We start from the raw sequence: 15,194 nt of genomic DNA, 5'->3' as shown, positions 1-15,194 counted from the left end.
TATTTTGTGATTATTTACATTTATTTTATTTTTATTTAAATTTAGAAGTTTATCTTGGAAAAAATGTATAGTTACATATTCGCTTGTGTGTTGTGAACTTATGTTTCAGTTGCAAACTAATGTTTCCTCAAAAGAATTTTGTAATTTTGAAATGTTGAATAAAGTTTGTTAAATAAAAAAAATTATCTAACAAAACAATATGAGACACATTAAGAACAGTTTATCTAATTTCAACTGCAAGATTTATGATTTTATGAGATCTGATATTTTAATATGTAATATTAACTATTTAAACTGAGTATCAAAAGCCTTAACCCTTGTGCTGTCTTTGGGTCAAAATGACCCAATTCTTCTATCCTTCTTTCCTCCTGCCATGCTCTCTCCTTCCTTCTTCCTTTCCTCTTTTCCTCCTTTTTTACCCTCCTTTTTCTTCCTAGCTCCCTTTCGTCATTCGTTCCTTTACCTTCTTTGCTTTTCCTTCCTTCTTTCCTTATTTTCTCCATTCCTTCCTTCCCTCCCTTCTTTCTTTCCTTTTCTCCATTCTTTCCTTCCTTTCTCCCTTCCTTCCATATTTTCTCCCTTCTTTCCTCCCTTCCATCTTTTCTCCCTTCCTTACTCCCTTTCCTACTTCCTTCCTTCTTTCCTTCTTTTCTCCTTTCTTCCTTACTTCCTTCTTTCCTCCTTCCATCTTTTCTTCCTTCCTCCCTTTCATACTTCCTTCCTTCTTTCCTTCTTTTCTCCTTTCTTCCTTCTTTCCTTCCTTCCATCTTTTCTCCCTTCACCCCCCCTTGACCCAAAGACAGCACAAGGGTTAACTGGCTCCATGTCATGGACAGCTACAAATCAAGCCAGAAATCTTGGTGTTATTATTGACTCAGACCTGAACTTCAACAGCCATCTAAAGTTTATCACTAAATCTACCTATTACCACCTGAAAAAAAATGCTAGAATTAAGGGGTTTATGTCTAAACAAGACATGGAAAAACGTATTCATGCATTCATTTTCAGTAGGTTGGATTATTGCAATGGCATCTTTACAGGCCTTAACAAGAAATCAATCAGGCAGCTGCAGCTGATCCAGAACGCTGCCGCCAGAGTCCTTACAAACACCAGGAAACTGGACCACATTACACCGGTCATGAAATCACTACACTGGCTCCCAGTGAGTCAAAGGATAGAGGTTAAAATCTTACTGCTGGTCTACAAAGACCTGAATGGTCTTGGACCAAAATACATGCTTGATCTGTTAGTTCCCTATGAAGCTCCCAGACCCCTGAGGTTCATCTGGATCTGGTTTGTTGTGTTTCCCAAGAACAAGAACCAAGCAAGGTGAGGCAGCGTTCAGTTATTCTGCTCCTCACCGGTGGAACAAACTTCCTGTAGACCTGAGGTCTGCTCCAACTGTCAGCTCCTTTAAATCAGGTCTAAAAACATTACTGTTTACTGAAGGGTACTCTTAAATGAAATACTTACCTGCTGTACTCTACTGCCCTTATTTTTGAACAACTTGTGCTTTTTATTATTTTACCTCTTTTCTTGTCATTTTATTTGTTATTTACTGTTTAATTGTGTCTTGCCGCTTTTAATGTTGATGTAAAGCACTTTGAATTACCTTGTGTTGAATTGTGCTATACAAATAAACTTGCCTTGCCTTGCCTTAACTATGGGCTTCTTAACCCAAATAGCTTGCTGCTTTACTTAAATTGCATGTTAATTATTTTGATGTTGATTAGAATAAGTAAACCTTATGATGTGAAAGATCCTCGTGTTTGTTTGTCTGGTGCACAAAATACCAGTGAACAGAATCAAAGTTATTACAAGCTTTATTATATCATGCACAATGTTTTCCAGCCGGAGGTACACTTTTCTCAAACCACATAGGTAGGAGAGAAATGCACACTGTGGTCACCAATCCAGTCATATTTATCCTGAAAAAGGGAGGTGTTTTTTGTACGTTATAGGAGCAGAACCTTATCTGTTGAACCTTATCTGGAAGGCCAACTGCAGTGAAAGAAACTTAAACATGTCACACTTTCAGCCATATATTTTCTGTTGTCTATCTCTAATCCGACATGCCAACCCAGCAAAGATCTATGACAACCAAAACCCAGAGAAAAACAGGAGGGGACCCATCAATCTTAAACATCCGTTCCTCTTCACCGTCCTCACCTAAAGAAGAACTCAGCTAATCAGTCTGCTCATAAAAACAGGAGGTGGTTCTGCGCTGAGAGTAACCATCAGTGTACAATTTAAAAAAAATAACCACTCATACTTTTAACAATTTCATAAATCTTAACAGATGCAAGACTTTTTTTTAAAAAGGAGCATGATGAATATAATAAATGAAGACATCATGGTCAAACTTTCTGTTACCGTTACCAGTAGAACGAGCTGATTCTTTAAAAGAGTTAAAAAGCAAGAGGTTAAGTGCTCAATGACGTTTGAGTTCTTGCACCATTTGAGTTACGTAAGATCTTACATCTTAATCATCTTACCGTATTTGGGTAATTCTTAGTAAAAATATCTCTTGTCAGGGAAGGCTGAGTAGGACAAATCAGGCTGCAAAGTTTCTTGACTACCGGTACACTAATCATCAAACCTTGTGCCAACAATCAACCCTCAAAGCCTCCTTCAAGCAGTTACCAACAATCTGGAAATCTTTGCTCATAAAGACAAAGGTTACAAGAAAGTAAGTGTTTTAATGTAAATTTTGTTTAGCTTTATCTTCACTTACTTGCGTAAGAATGTAATATAAGAATGTAACAGGATGAGAAGAAGTCAAGGTAATGTCGGGAAGACCAGCAAAACATCACAGATAAATTATTGGAAGGATTGCTGGGAAGTTATATAAAAACTGTCTTGACAGCAAAACACCCTCAGAAGGATTAAGCAGAAACTTGAGTTTTGATGCACTGACTTTTGTGGATGAGTTGTCAACTGAAAATCTTTCCTGTATCCTAGTTCACCACAAAAGTCTGCATAAATTACTGTAGTAAGTACACATGAATCTGTTTATTTTTAATATTCAAATAGAACTCTATGGGTGGAATGGAAAATGGTTTGGGATTGGAGGGTGCTGAAATAAACCAAAAAACTGTTGTTGAACATGGGGGTGGAATTGTCATGATTCAGGCTGTAAGTTTAACACATGATGTTCAGTGGGAACAGAATGAGGACAGAGGCTCCAACACACTTGATGAGGACCAGAAATAGAACTGGGTCTCTTCGCAAATCAATTCACAATGTAAAAACATAAAAAGTTGGGTACATTTTTTGTTGATGAACTTTTTGGTCAACTTTAAGAGGACAGAGTTTAATTCCCTTTAAAAGCTCTGTGTATAAAAGAACAAAAAACAACTGTACAGTATTTATGAAACACACTGTTTATTTTTCCTCAATGAGTCAATATGCACTTCTGCAATGAAAACTGTACTCTGAAGACTTTGATAATTGGTTATTAAATGTCTTTTACATAATTTAAAATTTCCCATTACCAAATCAAGTCATACATTTCAACTTATTTCATTTTCAATACGGAATTGAATGATATGCAGCTTTCAATAACACATATTATTTATAATTAACATTTATGTTTCAAAATTATAGGGTTTGAGGAATCAAATAACTTTTCCATTTCAAAGTATCAAGGAGGAACAATAAACACGGGAGCTATAAAGTTAATTATTGCTGCACACAGCAGCTCAGTCTTCAATCATTGAGCAGTGCCATTTTATCAGCTCCCTTCGTTAGCTTCAGGCATCGTTTATAAAGGCGAACAGGAATCCCTCTTTTTCTTTCACTTGCTGAAACTCTCATTCCAGAAATGTCTTTTCTTTTAGTCTTTTTAAGCACTCGATGTAGGTCAGAGGCTTTTGCGAAGCCTCTAGAACATCTAGAAAAAATACATAAGGAAAACAATGCAAGATTATCCAAATGTGTAATCTGCTGGTAAAATGAACTGCAGTAACACATGAGGAAAGCAACGAGCAACCCTGCAAACAGAAACTGCTAAGAGATTTGGCATCAATCATTATATCTGAATGAACACCTTTTATTGCAATGGAATTTCTTCTCCTTCGGCAGCTTGAAGCACTGTTGAGAGACGAAATCCTTCAAGAGAGAGGGAACGATACTGGATTGCTTGAAGCTGTTAATTCGAGCAGCCAAACTGAAAATTTGACAAAAAGACAAATGACAAGATTCAACAATTATAAAATGCTTACAAGCAGGAGTTAGACTTGTTGCACAAATGTAGACTCCCATTTTTTAGTTAAAGGTATAGTCTGTGATCGTATTCAAAAACATTTATTGTTATACTGGGTGAAATGGTCCTTCCACCCTGAGAGTAGCCAGTGAATAATGTGTTCAGAAAAAGGAAAGAAAAATATCCAACCTCTCTGACAGCTTTAATCCAGTAAAAACTCTGACCAATCTGTTTTTTGCGGTCCGAATGGCAAGGATTGGTCAGAGGACCAGAGGCTTGGCAGGGGGGAAACAACCAATCAGATGCCTTCATTTTAAGTCCCGCCCACGCCCCCCTCTGTCCCATACGTGCACTCTGCTTCCAGCCCCCGTGTTCGCTTCCCACGGGTCCTCCTCGGCTCAGAGTGTCCCAGTGTAACCCCCACCGCTCCTCCAGACCGACTGGCAACCGCGGCCTGACATCGGAGGGCCCCCACCGTTCCCGGATTCACTTCCGGCTCGCGGTCGGCCGGTCATGTCGAATGTAACGGCTCGCCCTGCTAAAAAGGCTAAAAATGAAATCCCCATCCCCATGGGGGTCCGTGGGGATGGAGGCGTCTCCATCCCGGCGAGGGCGTAGCGCGCCGGTGCGGCTGGCGGTGCGGCTGGCGGTGTGGCTGGCGGTGCCGTGCAGGCTCTGTTGCCACGGCTACACCGTAGGGCTACGCCGTAACCTACGGCGTAGGGTACGCGGCGACGCGCACCATTCTGCGTTGGTGTAACGCGGAACCATAAATCAGCCTTACGGCGTACCCTATGCCGTAGGCTCTGTGTTGGTGTAACGCAGAACCATAAATCAGCCTTCAGTGTGTGTGCTGTTCTGAACACTTCTCTGCTGTGCTCATTTTGCTGGGACGTCGGGTCCCTCCGCCGAGACACAACTTTTGTGGTATGCGTTCATTGTTGTGTCTAAAAATTATGCGCAGTGCCCACCCAATCAGAAACGGTACAGATATTCTGTGCTATTCTTTTATATTTATAAAAAAATAAAATTATAAAAAAATAAAGGATCCCCATAACTTTGATTGGGTGGGCACAGCCCACCCCTGCCCCCCCCTAAAACCGGCCTCGCTTACAGGTGAATGAGACATGGGGTAGTTTTGTTGAAAATGTGCTGTCCAAAATGTCCTGGAAAACTCGACTCCTGCAAATGCGCGTTCCCCAAAGTTTGTGGGGGCGTGGCTTTGGACGGAGCGCTGACGGGAGGGGGAAGAGGGGGCAGGGCTTAGAGGAGGTGCCACTTTCAAATCTTGCTAGCTCTCCAAAATCAAAGACTGTACCTTTAAGTAAATAAAAACATACATGCATAAAGCAAGCTATAAAGCAAATAAATAAAACAAATATAAATGTATAGATTGATTGATTTTGTTCAATAGATGGCTCCATCCATCCATGTGTTATACCCGCTTTATCCTTTGCAGGGTTACAGGGGTCTACTGGAGCCTTTCCCAGCTCATTACAGGCGAGAGGCACATGTACACCGTGGACAGGTTGCCAGTCTATTGCAGGGCCACAGACAACCATGCACACTCAAACTGACACATATGGGCAATTTAGAATCATCAGTTAACCTAGTATGCATGCCTTTGGAAGCCGGCGTACCCAGAGGGAACCCACGCAAGCACGGGGAGAACATGCAAACTCCACACAGAAAGACCCCCGCGGATTCGAACTAGCAACTGTCTTGCTGTAAGGCTCGAACTAGCAACTGTCTTGCTGTAAGGCAACAGTGCTAACCACCAAGCCACGTGCTGCCTTCAACAGAGAGGTAATTTATTTATTTTTTGACATATTTTTATTCTGGGGGACATTGTCTTCATAATAACCCCTTCATAATATATCAGGATTCTTTTATTTTATGACAACACATTTATTCCCCAACTCTTCCAAGATTTGTGTAAATAAATACATATTTTTTGCTCAAACTATATCAAGCAATCTATATATTTCCATTTAATTCACTAATTCTTCTCAGTATTCATTTAATAACGGGAGGTTGAAGAGGTTGTCAAGGCAGCCCGCTCAGCATCTTCCCCAGGCCCAAGTGGTGTACCTTACCTCGTCTACAAGCGCTGTCCAGAGCTTCTCCGGCACCTGTGGAAGAATTTGAAGGTGATCTGGCGAAGGGGGAAAGTGGCCGACCAGTGGAGGTGTGCAGAGGGAGTTTGGATTCCCAAGGAGGAGGACTCGAAAAACATCAACCAGTTTCTGACAATCTCACTATTGAGTGTGGAAGGGAAGGTGTTCTTCAGCATCATCTCCAGAAGACTGACTGAGTTTCTCCTCAAGAACAACTACATTGAAACCTCAGTGCAGAAGGGTGGGATTCCTGGAGCTCCCGGCTGCTTAGAACACACTGGTGTAGTCACACAGCTCATCAGACAGGCCCGTGAGAACAGAGGCGACCTAGCTGTGTTGTGGTTGGACCTGACTAACGCCTATGGGTCCATCCCACACAAACTAGTTGAGCTCACATTACACCTCCACCATGTTCCCAGAAAGATCAAAGACCTGATCCTGGATTATTACAACAATTTCAGGCTCAGGTTCACTTCTGGGTCAGCAACATCAGACTGGCACCGCCTTGGGAAAGGAATAATAACAGGGTGTGCCATCTCTGTTACCCTTGCACTGATGATGAACATGTTGGTCAAGGCAGCTGAAGTGGAATGCAGAGTGCCCTTTATCCAGATCAGGTGTTCGACAGCCCCCGATAAGAGCCTACATGGATGATCTTACTTTCACAACAACATCAGTGCCAGGGAGAAGGTGGATCTTGCAAGGACTGGAGAGACTCATCACATGGGTTAGAATGAGTTTCAAGCCCTCCAAGTCAAGGTCCACGGTACAGAAGAGGGGGAAGGTGATTGACAAGTTCCGGTTCTCAATCTCAGGAACTGCATCCCAACCATCACGGAGCAACCAGTCAAGAGCTTGGGGAAACTCTTTGACCCCAGCCTAAGAGACCCCGCTGCCATCCAGAAGTCTGGCGAAGACCTTGGAGCGTGGCTCACCAAGGTGGACAAGTCCAGCCTGCCAGGTAGATTTAAAGCCTGGATGTACCAGCATTCCATCCTGCCAAGAGTCCTGTGGCCTCTCCTTGTCTATGCAGTCCCATTATCAACTGTGGAATCCCTTGAAAGGAAGATCAGCAGCTTTCTCCGGAAGTGGCTAGGCCTTCCACGCAGCCTCAACAGCGCTGCCCTGTACGGGTCTAGTAACAACCTGCAGCTACCTTTCAGTGGGCTCACTGAGGAATTCAAGGTAGCACGCACCAGAGAAGCCCTACAGTACAGGGATTCCAGAGACTGCAAGGTAGCATCAGCTGGGATTGAAGTGAGGACGGATAGGAAGTGGAGGGCTGAGAAGGCAGTGGAGGTGGCAGAGTCTCGCCTAAAGCAGAAGGCACTAGTGGGGGTCTTGGCAACAGGAAGAGCAGGCTTGGGCTACTTCCCAAAGTCCCAAGTCAGCCAGGCCCGAGGCAAGGAGAGACACCATCGACTCAAGGAAGAGGTCCGAGCAGGCGTGGAGGAAGAGTGAGTGAGCAGGGCGGTGGGACTCCGGCAGCAGGGAGCACAGACAAGGTGGGAGAGCACGTTACAGCGCAAAGTCACCTGGTCAAACATCATGCAGGCAGACTTCCATCGGGTTCGGTTCCTTGTGCAGGCAGTCTACGATGCTCTCCCAAGTCCAGCAAACCTCGAGCGAGACACCTTCCTGCCCCCTTTGCTCCAAAAGAGGCTCCCTAGAACACCTCCTCAGCAGCTGTCCAAGGGCCCTGGCTGATGGCCGCTATCAATGGCGCCACGATCAGCTGCTCAAAGCAGTTGCGGAGAGCATAGCCTCAGCTATCAGCACCAGCAAACAACAGCATGGTCCAAAGAAGGCAATCCCCTTTGTCAAAGCTGGAGAGAGACCCGCGAAAGGCCCACAGCATCAGGACTCCTCCACACAGCCCCTGATTGGCAGCTGCACGTCGACCTCAGGAAACAGCTGAGGTTCCCCCAGCACATTGCTACATCTCTCCGGCCAGACATGATCATCACCTCCGAGGCTTCAAAACACCTGATCATGCTGGAGCTGACAGTGCCCTGGGAAGAGCGGATCGAGGAAGCCAACGAGAGGAAACGTGCCAAATACCAGGAGTTGGTGGAAGAGTGTAGGGGCTGGAGAACATTCTATGAGCCCATAGAAGTCAGCTGTTGAGGCTTCACGGGACGCTTGCTCTGCAAAGCCCTAGGTCGCTTGTGCATTACAGGAGCAGCAAAAAAGAGGGCAATCAAATCTGCAAGCGAAACTGCAGAGAAAGCCACAAGGTGGTTGTGGCTAAAGAGGGCAGATCCGTGTGTTGCTACTGGGACGAAAGCCGGGAGCTGATCAATCCTGGCTGGGTCGCCTAGGAGAGGGTGTCTGATGTTGCGAGACCCGAAACACCCGATGACCCTAGGATACATCACTGAAGATGCTTCCCAGTGCATCCAGGAGATGTTTCTTTGAAGCTCTAATCCATTCATTTTCTATATGCGTTTTATCTTTGGTAAGGTAACGGAGGTCTGCTGGAGCCTATCCCAGCTCACTACAGGCAATATTCCTCTAATGTTGAATGAAATGGCATTCCAAATGGCAAGATTCTCAAAATTCAAACAATATAGAGTGATAAACATTGTGAGTGAGTGAGTGAGTGAGTGAGTGAGTGAGTGAGTGAGTGAGTGAGTGAGTGAGTGAGTGAGTGAGTGAGTGAGTGAGTGAGTGAGTGAGTGAGTGAGTGAGTGAGTGAGTGAGTGAGTGAGTGAGTGAGTGAGTGAGTGAGTGAGTGAGTGAGTGAGTGAGTGAGTGCGTGAGTGCGTGTGTGTGTGCAAGCATGTATCTAGAGAGTGACACATAGCTGAAAAGAGAGCTGCTTATGTGGGCAGGCTCTTTTGTTAATTGAAAAAGGAATATAATGACATCTGTGTGAATGTCATTATAATATATTGGGATAAAATACAAGGGTTCCCATAAAAACTAAACCATTCCATTCTCACCAAGTCTAGATGTTTTTCTAGCAGAACATTTTGACAAGTGATGGCAAAAATAACGGGGAACATTACATTACTGCTGTACAACTAATGGCTCAATTTTGGATATCTATTTTTCTAGAGCAATGCCATGACCAAATAAAAAGATCTAAGAAATTTGTTATTATTAATTACATGCAGGAGCTAAACTGTGGCTTTGCCCCACACATGGATTGTCATTATGTATCATGCATGGTGAACTTTTCATATCTCTAGCACACAGTCATAAGAGATTATTGTAACTTGGTAGCGTAACTGTTTATGGCTTCTATGTCCGGCCTTCATGACCCATATTGTAAAGCTCTATGCAGATTGTCTGATTGATTAATGCAGAACAACAAGTGATGTTCATTAAAACACTATAAATACATAAAAAAATACACATTTGTGCAATGTAGAGTCAAAATGTTCTTTTAACCCCTTAATGTGTCTGATCTAAATTTGATATTTCTTAGACCTCTGCACCACGCCTGTGAACAAATCAATTTAAAAGTTTTATACAATAATAAAAATAAATAATTCTAAAATAAATAAATAAATTGACCCAACATGTTACCGGCTGATGCAGTCACAGTGGTAAACAGTCTTGGACTCCTTGTTTTCCAGATTATATTTCTTCTCCTGTGGAGGAATTTTGAATTTACAGTCATCCAGGTGTTTGAGGCTTTGACACTGGAACTGATCATCTGCTGGAGCAGAAATAAACACATGTAAATTCACAAATAATCCCAACAAACTCACTTCTTTTTATATAGTTTATCAGATATCGGTTGTTATAGAAAAATGTAATGCCACATTTTGCTTCTATATTTTTTGTAGTAAATGTTGCTTGTGAAGAATAGTTTCTCTGCCTGTCTCGACCACCACGGAGAAGGCAAGGCAAGGCAAGGCAATGCAAGTTTATTTATATAGCACAATTCAACACAAGGTAATTCAAATGAGAAGAGACTAATAACAGTCCCCTCCATAAAGGAAAATTGCCCTGAGCCACCTTTTGAAAGGCAAATAATCTGTGAAATTTTCGTGGGCTCAACCCAGTGAAGGCAAATGTATGGGCAGGGTTGATAGCACTTGAAGTTGAGAGGGCCTATCTGCAGGTGCAAATAATGCGTAAACATGTAAACAGAAAGGGATTAAGAGAAAAAACAATCTGTGGAAGGTCCCGATTTCAGACAAGTTTAAACCTTCGAAAGGAAAAAAAAGCATATTATGGGCTAGTTTTCACCACTACAGTTTACTAATTAATAGATAATATCTGGTGTTGCAACTATAACCTGAAAGAAAGGTGTGAGAGGCATGAAATTGATTAAATGTCTAACTCATATCCTGTGTGCTACAGTATAGTCTCTTCTATCTTTGATCATTTTGGGTGAAATAAGTGTTATAAAAGCGTGTGAATTCAATATTTGTCCCATGGGTTACAATTAGTTTTTAGGTAGTCTCAGTCTTTTGAATTCCATGCTATCTTTGGTATTATGGTGTCGTGAACAGAACTTCCTTTGGTTCAAAGGGGGCCCTGGTTAAAGACTGGAATCAATGATATTCACTCACCTGTCATGTTGTGAAACACATTATTTTCTTTCAGGCTTTCCACTGCATGGATATTTTGGGCTATGGTACCACCCAAAGTCTCTTGGCTTTTAATATTCCACGGTGGATATAAATGTATCCGCTTTTGTGGCTTGCTATTTCTGTGAAAAGAGGCTGTGCTCTTTAGTTTTGTAGTGATGGGTGTTGCAAAGGTAGTTGCATTCCAGCGAGTTGCTGAAGCATCCCAGGCAGGTGTTTCTGTTGTCTTTTTGAGATGAGCGCTCTCTTGTTTCATCTGTTCTCTTTGTAAACCACTTGTAGTTGTTTTTGCTGGTGTAACAGTTGTCATCTTGAAAGCCCCTTCCTGTTTCAAACAGCTTTTACAATGTCCCTGAACAGTGTCTCTCCTCACAGGCATGCTGGGTTCACAACAGCGACTCTTCTTTGTGATTTTTTTGTGACCTTTGGAGGTTTTGGTCACTCGTACAACTGGTGCTGTTGATCCTGGTCGACGTTTCAGGCTCTGTGTTAAAGATGCAATACTTGAAAGTGTTGTAGATGATGTTGCTGGGTTGGAGTTGGTGGCAAAGTGGTTGGTGGATGGTTGGTGGATGCGGCTTCTTTTTGCAAAGCCTGGCAAGCCCTTTCTGATTAGTGTTTTATTTTTAGAAAGACCCATATTCACATACAGAGTTGTTGTGTGTGCTTTCGATGTTACAGGCACTTGTGAGGGGGCTACTCCACCTGGTTTACGATGCCGGTTACATCCTTTCCCCTTTTCCCTTCTGCGGTGGAAGGTGTCTCCTCTGGATGGCTGCCTGAGGCCACATCTATGTTCAGCTTTGGGTGACTTCCTCTGCGGGCTGGTCACAGGGTTTTGGGTTAAAAGCTGTCCTTCACTGCTCGTCAGATTGTTGTTATGAGCGTGTTCGTATTTGTTTGTAACGTCAGAGCTGTTGTAAGGTAAGGGGCTTTTGAAGACTGCATAAGGTGCCTCTCTGGCAACTTTGCACCTGTTAGGAGTAAACATACAAGTTAAAATCAAGCAATTGATGGTTTGGAAAAACTTTTTCAAACACTGGATTTGTTTGATACTAAACCAGATCACACTTACTAGAAATTTGTGAAATTAATGGAACGTGTAACTTGTACTATATTTTCAACTGAGAAATAAAGTACGAGAGTAAGACAGTGTGATGATTCTCTTCAGCCAGTTTTATTGTACCTTAAGCATATTGCATGCATTTATGAACATTTTGAAAGAATGTAAAATTATATGCCATTAAATTTCTCCAATTGAGTTAGGTTCAGAATATAATACGTTGAATTTTTCTTTTTTTAAATTGAAAAAAAAATAATAAAATAGAATACAAAGATGGTCTTCAAACCATATCGTATTAAATTTAGAATAAGCATGCTTCAGATTTTTAAACCTTTTTTTAATTTCTATTATTATTAATATCAATAGAAGTCTATAAAAAGCTCAAAGACCAGAGGTGATGCTCGTGTTACCCAAAGAAAAATTGTGACATTTAAAAATCTCTTTTGCATGCGTATCCTGGCCAAGACAGGCAGCAGCTCAGGTCAGCAACAATACATGCAGATTCCATGCAAAATATATAAGTAATATATATCCAATTCCAATCCAATTTTATTTGTTAAGCACGTTTAAAACAACCACAGCTGACCTAAGTGCTGTACAGAATAAATAACAAGACAAAACGGCTCAAGACATAAAATGTTAAATAAAATAAATAAAATAAGTTAAAAGACATAAAATAAAGGTAACAGTCATACCATCAATCAATAAAATAGGATAAAATAAAAGATAAAGAATAAAATGAAGAATAAAAGTATAAAATAAAGTCAACTGTCTTGCTAAGTGTTAAAAGCCAAGGAGAAAAGATTAGTTTTGACAAGGGATTTAAAAACAGACAAAGGAGGCCTGTATATATAAACTTTGCATAAACTAATATGAAACACTCCAAAATATTAACTACAACAGTTATCACAGGCCACACTGCAGCAAAACGGTTAATCAAAACATATATAAGCAGAAACCTTTGACTTTAATATGTTTAAAATTGCTTCCATTTGATTAGTCAGACTATTTCCTGAAAATTAAACAATTTGTCTATTTCAATTAACTTTAATTCAGTAGCAAAGAAATCAAATAGGAATTAAAAATATATTTTAATAACGGTTTCATGCACTGTTTCGAGCCACATTGTCATGGGAAGCTCCAGCCCCTACCCCCTACAGGGCTTTGAACTGGACTCAACACCTTTTGGGGTAGCTTCAGCTTCCTACCCCCCGTGCAGATCCCGACACCTCGGAAGTTGGTTCAAACAGACTTGAATCAAGAGAGCACCCTATGGGGTGATTTGGAGGTCTGTGACAGTCATGCCAAATGTCTGATAATGACATTTGGCCCGATTCACATCCGACTGTAAATTACTTTTTGTCTCTCGCCTGATTCGTGTATTCCTGCATTTTGTTGTTAAACTTCTTGTATAAAAATCTGGTTATAACATCACTCGAGGTCAGCATTTCAACCAGACCCCTGGTCTGTGTAGACGTGCTCACCGCCGGCTCAATAAAACCTCATAAAACCACAAAAGCGGACTTCTGAACTGGTTTGATAAATTTCTCAACAACTGTTATGGGTTTATTGCATGTTTTAATAGAACGCAAAAATCCATTGCTTACACTAAAATCCTAATTTTTGGTTATAACCATATTTCACTGATAACATAAATTATTTATCATTAATAAAGTCTTGTTTCATACAAGATTTGTCAAGAACCTGAGGGGTATGATAAATGTTTTGGTCAAGTGTCTGGCTTATTAATACAAACAGAAGAACATTTGTTGCTGGCATTGCTTGTAACCAAACCTGCACTTTTCACAGGCAAAAGAGCAACTGTTGCATTGAACAGTATTCAGTCAAAGCTTCACGCAACAATGCTGTCTCTGTCACTTACATTCCCCACCAGTACATCTCTGTGCACCGTTTTAGCTGCTTGAGCTCGAAGCAGGGAACCTGCAGGATGTTGAAGAAGCTGTAGCCCACCATACTAGAAATGCTATCGTTCATGCCCAGAAGGCAGAGTCGAAACCTGTTGAGAAGCAGAGAGGGAAATGTTCAAAGGATTCAAAGTTTTTGAATTATGTCTTCTTTCTAAACCTTTTTGTAAGCCATGTTACAACTACGTGTAACGTTTGAGCTATAGGGTTGAGTTAAAATGAGAATAAAATTATAGTGAGTGAACAGAGCACATGCATGTGCACTTGTAACAGGATGAACTGTCAAGTCATCAAAGTAATAATTCATATATTTCGGTGGATAAAACATTGTTTAAGAGCACAGGAATGCCAAAGAACACAGAAGCAGGGAACGTGTTCACTCTTGTGGCCAACTGAAAGACTGTAGCAAAGTGCCTTGGATTTAATCACATGGCCCAAGGTTATTCTCCATGAACCAGTTTAACATGAATGGCATATAGTCAAAATGAGTTATGTTAATTATGTATATTAATTATGTCAATGTGAGATGGTATTAAGGTAACATACAATTTTAAACTTCAGTTAAATCCGACCTTACTTGACCATCCATACCAAACAGAACTTTGTGAATTTACAACTTGCAGGAGTTTCTCTGGAGGCAATGAATAATTGGAATCCAACCTCTGGTATTACAGAACCAGGGGGTGTGGCTCACCTTTGATCACACTCACAGTGTGAGACGGTGAAGAAGTTACGATTGAAGACACCATATTTCATCTTGAAAGCTGGGATGATGTGCAGGCAGTGGTCATGCTCACGGCAACATTTGTCCGCTCCCTCGAACATGCCTGTGTGCATATGCAAGATTTTGATCAGGGGTTATTAGAAGCAAACCCAAGTTCAGATCAAGTAGATGGTATGAAAGACAGTTGTTTCGAAATGATCCCAACAGCCTTATTGTTAGAACACTGTAGAACTGCTGATTCCAAGTGAAGTTATTACATGCTTTGGTTTGTTGGAAGCACGTATTTTTGAAACAACTCTATCTATCTATCTATCTATCTATCTATCTATCTATCTATCTATCTATCTATCTATCTATCTATCTATCTATCTATCTATCTATCTATCTATCTATCTATCTATCTATCTATCTATCTATCTATCTATCTATTTATTTGTCCAAGAAAAAGTCCACTACTTATAGCTTTGCATTCTTTCAGAGCTCTCATAGCTGACGGCTACAGCTTAAGTGACAGTTTTATCTATTAACTGTCTCCCACCGATCCAGCACACCCACTAACAAGCCACATCAGGAGCAAAATGCCTGTGCCTCTAGCAATATACAGTCTACTATGG

The 15,194-nt window shown here is 41.4% G+C and overlaps 1 protein-coding gene across 1 annotated transcript; it reads right to left on the bottom strand.

Annotated features, from left to right (window-relative positions):
* Window positions 1-3,613: 3,613 nt before the first annotated feature.
* LOC133451254 (group 3 secretory phospholipase A2-like) lies at window positions 3,614-14,681 on the bottom strand. The gene is made up of 6 exons (XM_061730224.1): window positions 14,551-14,681; window positions 13,814-13,948; window positions 10,851-11,842; window positions 9,856-9,985; window positions 4,049-4,168; window positions 3,614-3,892 (listed from the first exon to the last, which is right to left on the bottom strand). The coding sequence occupies exons 1-6, from the start codon at window positions 14,679-14,681 to the stop codon at window positions 3,709-3,711; spliced, it is 1,692 nt and encodes a 563-aa protein (XP_061586208.1). The 3' UTR covers window positions 3,614-3,708.
* Between the last annotated feature and the right edge of the window lie 513 nt (window positions 14,682-15,194).

The sequence above is a fragment of the Cololabis saira genome, chromosome 9, assembly GCF_033807715.1.
Source record: "Cololabis saira isolate AMF1-May2022 chromosome 9, fColSai1.1, whole genome shotgun sequence".
Taxonomy (NCBI): Eukaryota; Metazoa; Chordata; class Actinopteri; order Beloniformes; family Belonidae; genus Cololabis; species Cololabis saira.
The sequence above is the reverse complement of the archived record's forward strand: the minus strand, read 5'-3'. Positions and strand labels throughout refer to the sequence as shown.

Bases quoted from the DNA above. Each gene is read 5' to 3' on its own strand.
- LOC133451254 (XM_061730224.1), bottom strand. From the start codon at position 14,681: ATGTTCGAGGGAGCGGACAAATGTTGCCGTGAGCATGACCACTGCCTG. The intron at 4,169-9,855 runs GTAACATGTTGG...TCAAATTTTCAG, and splicing joins CACTGTGACTGCATCAGCCG to TTTGGCTGCTCGAATTAACA. The intron at 3,893-4,048 runs GTGTTCATTCAG...TATTTTTTCTAG, and splicing joins AAATTCCATTGCAATAAAAG to ATGTTCTAGAGGCTTCGCAA.